The sequence below is a fragment of the Nomascus leucogenys genome, chromosome 4 (assembly GCF_006542625.1).
Source record: "Nomascus leucogenys isolate Asia chromosome 4, Asia_NLE_v1, whole genome shotgun sequence".
Classification (NCBI taxonomy): Eukaryota; Metazoa; Chordata; class Mammalia; order Primates; family Hylobatidae; genus Nomascus; species Nomascus leucogenys.
Window position 1 is genome coordinate 112,964,362 of NC_044384.1, and position 13,986 is coordinate 112,978,347.

General features: G+C 42.0%; 1 protein-coding gene and 1 pseudogene across 2 annotated transcripts in view; one reads left to right on the forward strand and one right to left on the reverse strand.

The window, feature by feature from the left end:
- Positions 1 to 303: 303 nt before the first annotated feature.
- Positions 304 to 3,730, forward strand: LOC100598053 (annotated as a pseudogene).
- Positions 3,731 to 5,328: 1,598 nt separating this feature from the next.
- The window catches only part of EXOG (exo/endonuclease G), a 28,757-nt gene continuing 20,099 nt past the window's right edge, over positions 5,329 to 13,986 (reverse strand). For both annotated transcript variants that reach the window (XM_003256867.4, XM_003256866.4), the window contains one exon: positions 5,329 to 6,565. In XM_003256867.4, coding sequence (XP_003256915.1) covers positions 6,104 to 6,565 — 462 coding nt within the window. In that variant the 3' untranslated portion in view covers positions 5,329 to 6,103. The remainder of the gene's footprint in view (positions 6,566 to 13,986) is intronic.

Here is a 13,986-nt window from a genome sequence, read left to right on the forward strand (position 1 = left end):
TGTCTTGTTCAATGTTTTTAACAAACACATTGAAGGCTTGTTTATTCAATCTGCTATCTCAAAGCTCGGATGCATAGCTAACATGTCAGATGGCCAAATCAGGATCATCAAGATGTGAACTCACTTGAAGATGGGTAGAAACTGTAACAAGATGAAATCCTAACAGTTGGGCATACATAAAATCTCACATTTGTGCTCCAAAAATTGGCTGTGTAAGTGCATAATGGGAAAGTGATTTGACAGCAGATCGATCATGTGAAAAAGACCTGAGGCAGTCAGTTGGACCGAGTTCCACAGGAAGCAATGGTATATAGTGTGAAAAGTGGAGCGTCCCTGAGAAGAGCGGTCAATCCCCTGGACTCAGTTCAGCACTGCTATCACTGCGTCCTGAATGCTTTGCTCAGATGTGGCTGCCACATCATGAAGGCATATAAAATCATGATGGTGAAGGGCCTGAAATTCATGAGCACCTGAGCATGACATGAGATGCCACATGTCTTTATAAGCTGCGTATCTCAAAAGGACTATCAGGTGAAAGGAGGTGCCAGCCAGTTCTGTGTGGCCTGGAATGGCAGTTTGGGCCTGTCATTGATGGGTAGGAATTACAAGGGAAGGTTTCAACTTCATCTTATGAAGATCTACTATAAAGAAAATTGCCTAGCTGGGGGCCCAAAGGGATAGGAGAACATACTCCCTTAGAGATATTCAGAAGCTCACAGACCACTTATCTGACAAAGGACTCCTGTCTAGTGGCTGTATGTATTGGGAGAGGGTGGAGGTATAGTAGAGGGCCAGTCTGGCTTGAAACCCTGGTTTATCAGCAGAATCACCAGTGTTACTTGTTTAGAAAATACAAATTCCAGGCTGGCGTGGTGGCTCACGCCTGTAATCCCAGCACTTTGGGAGGCCAAGGTAGGCGGATCACTTGAGGCCAGTTCAAGACCAGCCTGGCCAACGTGGTGAAACCCCATCTCTACTAAAAATATATAAATTAGCCAGGTGTGGTGGCACACGCCTGTAGTCCCACCTACTCAGGAGGCTGAGACAGGAGAATCGCTTGAGCCCAGGTGGCACAGGTGGCAGTATGCTGAGATCACGCCACTGCACTCCAGCCTGGGTGACAGAGCAAGACTCTCTCTCAAAAAAAAAAAAAAATACTGATTCTAACCTCACATCAAATCTACAGAATCAAAACCTCAAGAAGAGTTAGAGAATCTATTTTTTGAGGCAGATTATTCTAGATTGAGACTAGTTATAACAACATGAACTTTGAGTGAAACCTATATTTAGGGAAAAAAATGCATAAACAACATTTTGGAACACCTGGGCCAATTTTAATAGGAATTGTTTATTAGATGATATCGAATTCTGGTAATTTTCTTAGATGTGATATTTTAAAATTATAGTGGAATGTTCTTATTCTTAGGTAATATAAGCTAAAGTATTAAAAAGGTGAAGTGTCATGCCTATAATTTACTTTTAAAAAAACAGCAAATTGCTTTTAATGATTTGGAAAAAAGAGAAAGCAAACAAGACAAAATTTGGGGGGAGGGGCAATCATTGCACTCTTCTTTCAACTTTTCTGCAGGCTTGAAATTTCTCAAAACGAAGTTTAGGGGAACATTATTAAGCTGTTAGGCTATTCTGATGTGAGCCAAACATGAGAACCACTGGACAAGATAACCTCTGCTATTCCATCCAGCCTGAGTGCCTGGTGCCTGATGTCTGAGGCTGACTGAGTTCTTTGTGGCTTACAGAGCTGCAAGTTCCATACTGGGGTGGTGCCACAGCTGAAACTAAGTCTTGCAGTGACACTAGGCCACAGTGACCCCTAGAGGTACTTGGCACGCTCAGCGGCAGTCCACCCCTTGACCACAATTGGCATGTTCAGGAGTAGGAAAGAGAAGCCCATCGGCATCCCCACTGTCCTGAATTGCATGGGGCCTATGTCAATGCAGTCCATCTTGCTTGGCCCTAATGACCTGAGGTTTGCTCCATGAAGGTGGGGCTAGACTAGAAAAAGGAACACTGGATCCCTGATAGACAATCTCCAAGAAGGATGACATCCAGGAAAGCATCCCAGATGGAGGCTAGGCATGGAGACAGGCAGGAGCAGGAGTTTCATGCCTGATGTGAGCCCAGCCCTGACCAAATTCACCAGAATGAACTACAGTGAGGACACAGGAGGCACTTGCAAGTGTGGCAGGACACGGAAGGCCACACGGGGTGAAGGTATAGGGGTGGGCAGGGAACAAACACCACCCTGGGTGCAGGGTTAGATTCAGGGATGGACTGCTAATGGGAAGTTTGCGATTCACGGAAGTGAAATCAATGACACTTATGTACTCACAAGGATGAGGCCAGGGGACACAGGTAGGTGCCATGGTAACTAACATTCAGAGTCATTCCAAGTATAGAACTCAGCCTAGAGTTCTAATCAAAGGTCTGAAGGAAAGACAGAAGTTTTCCATCGCTTGAAGGTCAAGGTGCAAGGGGCAGAAATATTTGCAGGTATTTAATTAAGGGCTGACATCCATTCTCCTAACCTTTGCAATTTGTTGTATTGCTACACACAACAATATTGGTGCAACAGCCTCAGTTCAGAGACCAGAGTTTGGAATTTCACAATAAAGATATCACTGAGGGTAGGGAGAAACTTGGGATGTGGGTTTCCAGCAGAAGAGCCTGTCCAGACTGGCACTTCCTCGACGGCTGCCTTTCCCTCAGACCAGGGACTGTCTGAGGGTAAAGAGAACAGAAGGGCAGAATCTCAGGCTCAGCCTATGCTGCATCTGAGTCCAGGATGATCAACAGCCACATTGAAGGCTGAAGTGGTATGACAGGAGGAAAATTCTAACCTCTAACCAATTATTTACATTTCAAGTTTGTTTGGGGGAACTCTTGATGAAAGTGTTGAGACAATCCAAACACCACTGTTACACACTAACAAACTTTTTCAAAGGTTGTCTGATGCACAAATCATATAAATAAATATAAATAAAAATGAGGACTGGCAGACTGCAACTTTGTATTACATGCTCTTACCTCCATTTTCCACAATGACCAGGCAGCATCTTTCAAAAGAAATAAAAACCTAAGAAACTTTATTGATCTGTCCTTTTGCAGGTGGCGGCGAGGGTGGATAGGACGCCGTGAAGGCCTCAGGCACGCTATGAGAGTACAAGGTGGTGGGTCGCTGCCTGCCCACCCCCAAATGCCATACACTACCCCTCTACCACATGCGAGTATTTGCACCTAATCATGTCGTCGCCAAGTCCTGCTTCTGGTACTTGGTATCTCAGTTAAAGAAGATAAGTCTTCAGGGGAGACTGTTACTGTGGGCAGGTGTTAGAGAAGTGCCCCCTGCAGGTGAAGAACTTTGGCATCTGGCTGCACTGTGACACCCAGAGCAGCACCCACAACATGTGCCGGGAATATGGGGACCTGACCACTGCGGGTGCTGTCACCCAGTGCTACCAAGACATGGGTGCCTGGCACCGCGCCCAGGCCCACTCCATCCAGATCATGAAAGTGGAGGAGACCACAGCCAGCAAGTGCCACCGGCCAGCCGTCAAGCAGTTCCATGACTCCAAGATCAAGTTCCTGCTGCCCCACTGGGTCCAGCACTATCAGCACAAGCCACACTTCACCACCAAGAGGCCCAACACCTTCTTCTAGGGGCAGGGCCCTCACCCGGGGTGCCCCAAATAAACTCAGGAACGCCCCAGTGGAAAAAAAAAAAAAACTTTATTGATCTAAAAATAGAGATTTTACCATCTAGGTGGAGAGGAACAAGCAAGAAGAGCATAAGAAGTAACTCTAAGGCTGCTGGCAATGCAGGTCGGCAGAACAGATCAACAGGGGAAGGGAGTTGGGGGCCCGCCTCTAGAGATGTGCAGTAGGTACCTAGGACTTATCCCACAGAGCTGCCCACTCACACTCCTGGAGAAACACCCAGGCCACACCATCACGACTCCATTGAGGAGAAAAAATAACAGACTGTTTGGTCACAGTGACATTTTGGCTCTACATCCCCGAGAAGAAGAGAACCGGCACAAGCTAATGGGGAACAGTGTGATAAAACAGAATGATACTAATCAGGCTATTGCGTTCTGACCCCTCAACTTTTCTTTTTTACCCAAATAAAAGAGCAGAACAAGGTCAGTCATTATCATCTTATCTTTATCTTAAAGCCTTGGCATTTCTCTTAGAACAAACACACCACAAAAATCTTTCTTGTAATGCCACTCGGAAAAGACAGCAGTGGTATGTATGACAGATTCAGACAAGTTCTTATGCCCCAAGACGTTTTACTGACAATAGTCCATGAAAGGACTCTGTGTAAACCCAAATTAGGAGATCTGGCTCAGAAAAACAGCCACAATTTCCCCCAGGAATGCTAAATGCCTTTGGACCTTTGGCCCACTGTGCTAGGTAGACAAGCAGGCACAGAGGAAGCAAATAATAAGATGGTGATTTTGTGGGCAGACCTTTTTCTTTTCTTTTTTTTTTTTTTTTTTTGAGACAGGGTCTCCCTCTGTGGCCCAGGCTGGAGTCCAGTGGCATGACCATGTCCCATCGCAGCCTCAACCTGCCAGGCTCAAGTGATCCTCCCATCTCAGTCTCCTGAGTAGCTGGGACTACAGGTGTGCACCACCACGCCCAGCTAATTTTTGTATTTTTTTGTAAATACAGGGTTTCATTATGTTGCCCAGGCTGGTCTCAAACTCCTGGGCTCAAGCGATCCACCCACCTTGATTTCCCAAAGTGCTAAGATTATAGGCCTAAGCCACCATGCCTGGCCACAGACCCTTCATAGGTTTCTTAATCTTAAGAACAAAAAGCTCACCTGGAAAGCAAGAACACATCAATTTGGCAGTATCTGGTCACTAAAATAATTGTATCTCTGGAGGCAAGCATGGGCTCTAACAAACCCCACAAAGTATTGCCGTCTAATTCCCAAATACTCCTGACTGTCTCTTTCCACAGAGCTAAGGAGGGTTCAATTCAAAGAACATTCAAGTCCCTTTGGCTTGCATAGCAGACAAGAAACCAGACTCTTCTTACCAAGCATGCCTCGGGCCCACAAATACCCATGGAAATAGGTATATATTTCTGAGTAAAAAGCCACCATCCGTGTCAGAAAAGATTTGAATCTACCTCAGCTGTCTTTCTTCTCTTAGATCTGTCTGCCTCATACTTTGTGGATGACTACTTTGGAAAAGTGAAACTCGGGTAAGACACTAAGCTCTCTAAGCCTCAATTTTCTCGCAGGTAAAATGGGGATAGTGGTATTTACCTCAGAGAGTCATTGTGAGACAACACATGTAAAGCACTGGGCCTAGTATACAGAACACATTTAGTGAGCAGAAACTAGTTGCTGAGTGCTTCTACGTAGACAGAAGTAGAAGAAAGAGCAGATTCATGAAAGGAGAAAGAAGAAACAAATATACAGTGCATGTGGACAGAAACTACATAGAGGATTTCTAAAAGCTGCCTCCTAGACCAGTTCAGATCCTAGGGGAAAAAACGTACAACACTGAGTTCTGAGAAGGCTGGGCAGATACATCAAAGACAATGCATGGTTTGGAGGCATGAAACTAAACAAATGCCTTCCCAATACTCTACATCCAGAGGGACACAAATGCAGTGTCATCTGTGGGCAGTCTTCCTGTTAACTTGACACAAGATCAGCCCTCCATCTGCAGGTGTCAAAGCTCCCTTAATAATTAGTTCCTGAGTCAAATATAATACTGACAAAAACATTGTAGATCTTTCATCTTTTGGGGGAATTTTTAGTCATAAATTTAGGATTCCATTGTTTCTTTAAAGCAAAGCCACTAGTAGCTGAGGGTGATGGTGTGTGCCTGTAGTCCCAGCTGCTCAGGAGGCAGAGGCAGGAGGACTGCTTAAGCCCAGAAGTTTGAGGCTATAGTGAGCTATGATTCTACCACTGCACTCCAGCCTGGATGACACAGCGAGACCACATCTCTTAAAGAGAAACATTTTTTAAAAAGCAAAAAGCAAAGCCACTAAAATATGTTAGCCTAAAGAGGGCATACCTGCTTCATTACAGACGATATGACACATCTTGAGATAAAAACTAGGATGGCTTTCTTGTCTGGGTTCCTGACTGCTCCTTAGCTTTGAGTTCTTCTAGCTTCTTCTCATAGCAACTCATGAAGTAATCATCTGGTTCAATCTCTGCATTCTTCAAGTTTTCCATGATCTTTTCCAGTCTGAGCACTGATCGGGCTCCTTCAATCTTTCTTGTGCTCAAGTACAAGGTGAACTCCTGGAAATCCAGGAGCTTACAGGTGTCCACAGAGCAGATATTCCGGATATCACTAGTTCTATCCAAATGAGGAAAAAACACCAGTCCTGACAACTTCTCTAGGTCCTGGAGGCTCACTTGGAATTCAGTTAACTGGGGCTGGAAGCCTATGGCTTCATTGGGTACCACAAAGGCCCCTAGCGCCAGTGGTTCGGTAGATACTGAGCTTCTGCGGGCTAGGATTACCTTATAAAGGTGTGAGGGGACTGCCACGTTGTCCTCCCCAATCACCTAAAAACAAAGCAGCCATATTAGTGATGCCAATTTGTGCTAACAGTTCGCAAATTTTTTCTGAAAAAAACTTATTTAACACATTGCTGAAATGTACTTATAAGCCATCCCACTCTGTTCTAATGAATTTAAATTCAACTGCCAAAAATAATAAACTGACTCAGAGATTCACATACAAGATGAGTATCTAATAGGTCAATTCTGATCACATTCTTTAAAATAATATAACCCCAGGTGAGGCACGGTGGCTCATACCCGTAATCCCAGCACTTTGGGAGGCCAAGGCGGGCGGATCACTTGAGGTCAGGAGTTCAAGACCAGCCTGGCCAACATGGTGAAACCCCATCTCTACTAAAAAAAAAATACAAAAATTAGCTGGGGGTGGTGGCAGGCACCTGTAATCCCAGCTACTTGGGAGGCCGAAGCAGGAGAATCGCTTGAACCCAGGAGGTGGAGGGTGCAGTGAGCCGAGATTGCACCACTGCACTCCAGCCTGGCCAATGGAGCAAGACTCTATCTCAAAAAATAAAAATAAAATAATGCCAACCCAAAGATCAGGGGTCACAGTCTCTGTTCTGTTTGTAGGACAAAGGACAAAGGAATGCCATGAGTGAGTCCTGGTTTTTTAATAGACAAGAAAAGCTGTCATTTTCTCTTCATCTCATAATCAGACCTTCTGGTGCTCCAAACATTCAAAGGTCAAATTGCAGGCTTGTGTACTCCCAGCTCTAGAAATAAAAACATGGCCTTAGTTTATGAAATTCACTAGGGAACTAAACAGATAGCCCTTAGAGAAGCAGCCAGGTGTCAAGTCAACATTACCATCTCCAGGATCACTTCAATTAGGGCTAATTTTTAAAATTAAATTACATAAATGTAAATACTGTTTGCTCTGAGTTTTGCACATCCTTGGGCTTGTGATCAAAGAACTTCTAAATATGTTGTCATATCAAACATTTTGGAAAGGTATCCACACAATGAAGAAGCCAGAGCCAGGGTCAGGCCTAGAAAACATAAATTAGTTGTGTGGTTTGGCTGAAATTAATGAAATAACATTATTACTAAACCTTTTCAAATTTCCTTTCAATTGGCATCCGGGCCGGGTGCGGGGGCTCACACCTGTAATCCCAGCACTTTGGGAGGCCAAGGCAGGCAGATCCCCTGAGGTCGGGAGTTTGAGACCAGCCTGACCAACATGGAGAAACCCCATCTCTACTAAAAATACAAAATTAGCTGGGCGTGGTGGCGCATGCCCGTAATCCCTGCTACTCGGGAGGCTGAGGCAAGAGAATCGCTTGAACCCAGGAGGTGCAGGTTGCAATTAGCTGAGATTGTGACACTGCACTCCAGTCTGGGCAACAAGAGCGAAACTCCATCTCAAAACAAAACAAAACAAAGAGGCTTTTTTGAAAAAGAAAATACTCAACATCTATTTACTTAATGATCCCCAATAACTGACATAATCCAACTAAAATATGCTCATGGGTATTACTGCCCCTCCTGGGCTCTTCCCTGGTAAGAGTCAGTTTTCTTTCCTGATCAGACAGCTCTGCCTGCAGCAAGATTCCTTCTTGTGAGCCCAAATAAGGCAGAGACACGACAGCTACAAAGGAGGTTTCTTTTCTGCTTTTTTCAAGCTCCTACCTACATGGCACACGGCCTGGGAACTCCAAGGCCATCTGCTGTCTGTCACACATGAAGGTCCCATGCCAAGACCAACTGCAGAGCTTCAGGGAAGACCCATGCACGGGAATGATTTCCATAACCAAATGGCTTCGAAGTTACTGAAAGTGGTTGGTCAGGGTGTGGTGTAAAGTCTATGAAACTATGTGCTACAAACATAAGATCCCCATTTCACCCCAAAAATTCATTTATGCAGCTGGGAAGATAAACATACTCTTCAAAGCAAAAAATACACTGAGGGAGAACCCTATGGAAGTCCACAATTAACTCATGAATCACCAAAAGATGTTAATTCAACAATGCAACTCAGAGGTTCTGTGCCTGGCATTGCTGGAAATACAGAAAAGAATACGCTTTAAAGTGTATGCAGCTGGTGCCTCCACTCAAGAAACTTACCACCTAGAGTGGGAACCAAGACCTACAGCTTTCACTACAGGTAGAATGTGGTTAGGTGCCAATACAAAGCCCAAATAACAGCACGAAGGGGATTCAGGGGAAGCTGGGGACCAGAACTGAGGGTACAGATGCAGCTGAGCCATAGTTTGCAAAGAGGGAGAAGGTGAAAGGGGCTTCAAGTATTCCAGGTGCTAGCTAGGAATCCAACAGTTAAACAAAGTCTTGGTGCCACCTCGTGGACATTTCCCATCACTGCAGTACAGTTCAAGAACATTCACTTCATTTTCTCTCCTCATGGACTCCTTGTCTACAAACAAACGGCAATTTTCAAATATAATTAACACACCCATTGCTGCCATGCAGAGCTAATTAGGCTCGTAAAATTCCAGCCAAAAGTAAAGACATTGGACATTTTAAGTTCTACAGCTTTACTTTATGCAAATGTACCATTTCTATAGGTGTTTAAAAACTCTTATAATTGCTAGAGGACCTCGATTCTACTTTTGAGAAACTTCATGGAAACAGAAATTCCTATTAGGAATCACAGGTGTGATCCTTCTACCCATGACCTTCTCACAATATTTCAAGGGGGTAAAAAACTATCCCTAGAACTAAGGAGAAAAATAAAAACAGCCACTCACTAATCTCTTTTCTGATTCAGTCTGCTTTGTTCTTAGGAAGCAAACATCTTTAATCTGTCTAATATAGGGACAGGTCCTAGTTGGATATTCAGAAAAACCCACTATTTCTTCCTTGAATTTAAGACAATTTTTTAAAACAATCAATCGTAAAATATTTTAGAGCTGTCTCTTTAAAGACAACTCAACCTACATAATAAATTTTTTCTACTTTTGGAAAAATTGGAAGACTTCCAGAAATGTTTCTAAACACTACTAGAGGTTCGGTGGACTGGAAGCCCAGAGACCTGGTCAAACGTGGCTTTGCCACTAAGCTGCAAGTCGCGTCCACCCATTTCTTGTTTCTTCATTTATAAAATACGTAACAGCCATCCCCACGGGTGGATTGCTATTTTGTATTTTATAAATGCCTCTCTCATAGAATTGTTATGAAGATACAATGACACGTTAGTTAAAAATTTTTCAAAATCTACAAGATCTATGTAAAAAGCTGTTTTGTAGTGGACATCATTCAAAAGATACAATGGCATTTGGTACAAAAGATGGTTTTACAGAGGGATAGGGGCAGGGGAAACATATAATCAAGCAAGATTAGACTACTTACAGGTCAGCAATGGGGTTTCAGGAGGAGAAAGCAACCTGAGCACAAATGATGTCCGTAACAAAGGACTCAAAGGCTTAACATAAACCAAGTCTAGTTAATCAGTGAGTCAGCAAACAACCCTTTTCATGTAATATTTAGGTATAAAAATATTTTGCAAAGGAAACCCTTGCTGCTGTTAAATTCCCAAAAAGCACTGAACTCTACTCAAGACTGTAGCATAAATTGGAAGCCAACTGGGAGTTAACTAGAAAATACAATACATAAGCTGGCACTCATTCGCAACCTGAAGCTAGTTTTCTTATATGTTGGCCTGAGCTTGTTTCCTTCCATCCAAGAGAAAGAAATGACAATTTGCCACCACCACCTGTGCCACCCAGACCCAGAAGAGACCCAAAACAAACAATGCCCACATTAAACCTGCCATTTGTAAGGTCATACATACTGTAACTGTGCCTCCAATAAAATATTAAGAAGCATCAAGAGGAAAAAATATGTACCTGCTAGAATTAGATAGATATATTTGGTTACATTCCCCTGGTAAGACAAAAAAAGAAACTCCAAAAATAAAACTAGAGGGACAGATCAAGAGACCAAGCCCTTAAAAAGTCATGCCGGTCAAGTGAAAGAAAGAAACCATGGGAGTTTGATAAACAGCAAATCCGAACCTGATGGGGAGAAGGAACATGAAAAGTGAGGGAGTCACAAAGTGTGGTAAAGTCAACAAGAATGCGGTCGCCCCCTGTGTTATCTATAAAGCCTCAGCAGATGCCTGTGTGGCAGCACAAACCCTGGAAGACGGTACTTCTCACACTGGGGTATCTGTTCCAGGCCAAAGGGTAGGAGCCTACTAAGTCACAGTAAAACAAGCACCCTCTTTCTAGGCTGTCAATGGGACTTGAAAATTTAGGGTGAGGGTAGGGAGACAACCAGTAAAATAATTTAACTTTCATTAAAACAAATAGACATGGAAATGAGCAAAAGCTTTCCCTAAATATAAAGCAAGAGACTTAAAAAAAAATATTACTCCCATAACACTTCAAGTGATGTCTCAAGACTCCTGAGGGCATTTTCAATTTCCTCCCCTTTAGGGTTAGTATAATGGAAGTTTGCAAAGTGCTGTTATAAAAGAACACAGATCGTTAAATATTTCTAACATTACCACCATCACTGAGTTCTAAAATCTGAAGCTCACTTTCTTGTCAGACCATTTATAATGTCCAAACCAGAATCTTCAGGTATGTTTCACTTGTCTGGAATCAACCTCTTCTTGAAACAGGAACATCAGAGAAAGCACAGGGATGACCTCAGCTATATAATAAAGGGGGTGATTCTGATTAGAACTGTCAGATGACTCACTTCTGATAAAATCACTGCTACAAATCTTCCCTTAGGCTCATATTCACTCAAGTTCTGTGATGATGTGATCCTTTCCTACATATTCTAACAGACATTTCTGCCTGGCTATAAGGAATCCTCCTCTTGGCCCATTTTCTGTTATTTTTGCATGCCAGCAAGTATCACTTGTAACTCCTCTCTCCATCCACACCATCTTTTATTATCTGCTAACCTTAAGCTTTTGTATATGAACAGCACAGCAATTCATTTACCATAAACTTGAGCGCTTCAAAGAGTAACACTGTGAATGACTGGCAATTGTCAGACAGACCCATGTTTGGATACCCTCTTTGACAATTATAAGCTATATGCCTGAGACTCGATCCTCAAAGCCTTGATTTCCTTGTCTATAAAAGAAAATGGTCACTACTTTTTTTGTAAGGGTGTAGTGAAGATTGAATAAGAGGCATATATAAAGCTACTTATATACTGCCTGGTATACCTGGCCCTCAAGAAATGCCAGTTCATTTGCTTTACTTCCCCCAAAGTAAAAACACATATATGCTTCATTGCCTGCATAGAAAGCTAAATAAACCATTTTACTGGGTACAACTTCCTAAAATAAGGTTCAGAGTATAGTTGTAAGCAAGCAGTAAATATTAAATGGCTAGATCTGAGAAAACAAAACACTTTCCAAGCACTCTGAATTGCAGTACGTAATTGCAAAACATTGCCTTGAAAGCAGGAATTCATGATTCAAATTATTCGTTGCTTGAGAGAAACAGACCAGTCTCCAGCAATGGGCAATGCTGTGTCCCCTTTCCCAGAATAATTAAAGGACATCATTTTATCCATATTTGTTTTATAATTAATTGCCTACTTTTCAAAGGCCCTGCTTGCTACAAAAGTATCTTGAAATTCTTGCCTGAACTTTTTAGCTGGTCATTTGAAGTTTCTGCCACCAGGCCCCAAACTTTCCTTTTATTTTTGTCTCCTTCCCTACATGAACGCTCTAACTTAACTGTTTTCTCAGCATATATCCTATCTCTTCTCATCTCTTCACCTTGCCTAGGTAGACCTCACACATCTGTATTTCTTAACCAAATTCTCCCAAGTTCATAGATACATGTGTGTGTGCATATATATAAAAATTTGGACCCAACTAAATTCTTGGCAAGAATTTCAAGATAATTTTTCCAATTTATTTTACTAACAAACTATATTTTGCTTTCATCTAATAGATACACTAAAGATTTTTAGGTTTAAAATTCTACCTGAAATAAAGTTTGATTTGAAATATAATGCCAAATCTAATAAAAGCAGTATTATTATGGAGATATTTGTTAGTGAAAAACATAGTTTGATATGCTTCTGAGAAAACTGAAAAACCATACGCTTCTCCAGAAATATGGATTCCTGGAGTCAATATTCAACTTTACATATACATACACAACGTACAAACACAGTGAACTGCTTTCCTAATGACCAGTGTCTGTCAATCCCTGTTTTGAAATACAAGAACACAGAAAGCAGAGGAGAAAGGCCTTTTCAACAGTGAGCCACTAAAGGCAATGGAATCCATGTACTATGAGCTTTGGGGCTCTCTCCATCCACTACAAAAGGCTAAAAATAAATGTGGTGAACATACCTGACAAACCAAACAGCAGAGCAAGCACTCAAGAATCAATCTGAATTGCTGTCCAGATCTTGGTTTCTAAACATCAATCCCCACTAAAAGGATCCAGTGCTCCTTGGAGAAATGGCTGATGGCCAAGATGAACATGGAACATAGCCTTATGCCAGAAAGTAGGAAATGCTAAAAAATGATGATGCATCAAAAGGACACAGAAGACCCTTGAAGGAGCTTCCACTGGCTAAATCTGGGGCAATTTGAGCATCAAAATGAACAATCACAGTAAACATTAAAACTCTTTGAATAAAAATAAATCTGTGAGTCTACATTGATAAGGAAAAGCTCTAACAGTGCAATGTCAACTAATAAATGGAGTAAGAATTAGAAAGTCATCATTTAGCAACTATCACAGTAATAACTAATTCAGGCAAGAAATATCAATGGATGCTAAAACTATGGAGTGAAAGTTTGAAGAGGAAAAAGATGCTTACAACGCCTCAAAGTATTTCCTCAGATTACCTATAAATTCCAAAGGGGGAAATGGTGAAAAAACCTGGTAGACACCACCTAAACCAAGTAAAGTTAAAATCATCAATAATCAGACAAACTGGTATTATGCACCTCCTGCTGCGATGCACTGAGAAGGACACAAGATCACTGCTCCTACATTCTGCCAAAAACATAATGAATCATGAGCAAACAACAGACAAACCCAAACGAGGGACACACTGTAGAACAACTGGCCCATACTCTTCAAAAACATCAAAACCATTCAAGACAAAAGGCTGAGTCAGAAGCTAGTTCAGATTAAAGGAGACTACAGAGACATGACAACTAAACGCAATGCTCAATCCTGGTTGGATACTGAATCAGAAAAAAAAAAAAAAAAAAAACACAGTATAAAGGATATTACTGGGTAATTTGTAAAATTTGAATATGGACTAAATATTAGGTAATATTTCTATATGTTGTTTCAAGAATTTGATAATTATTCTGTGGTTACATGACAGAATGCTTAGGAGGAAAGGAACAAGATATCTGCAACTAACTCAAATGGTTCAGAAAATAAAAACAGGTTTATGCCTATCTATATGGAGGAGCACAAATGTGGCAAAATGTTAACTACTGGTAC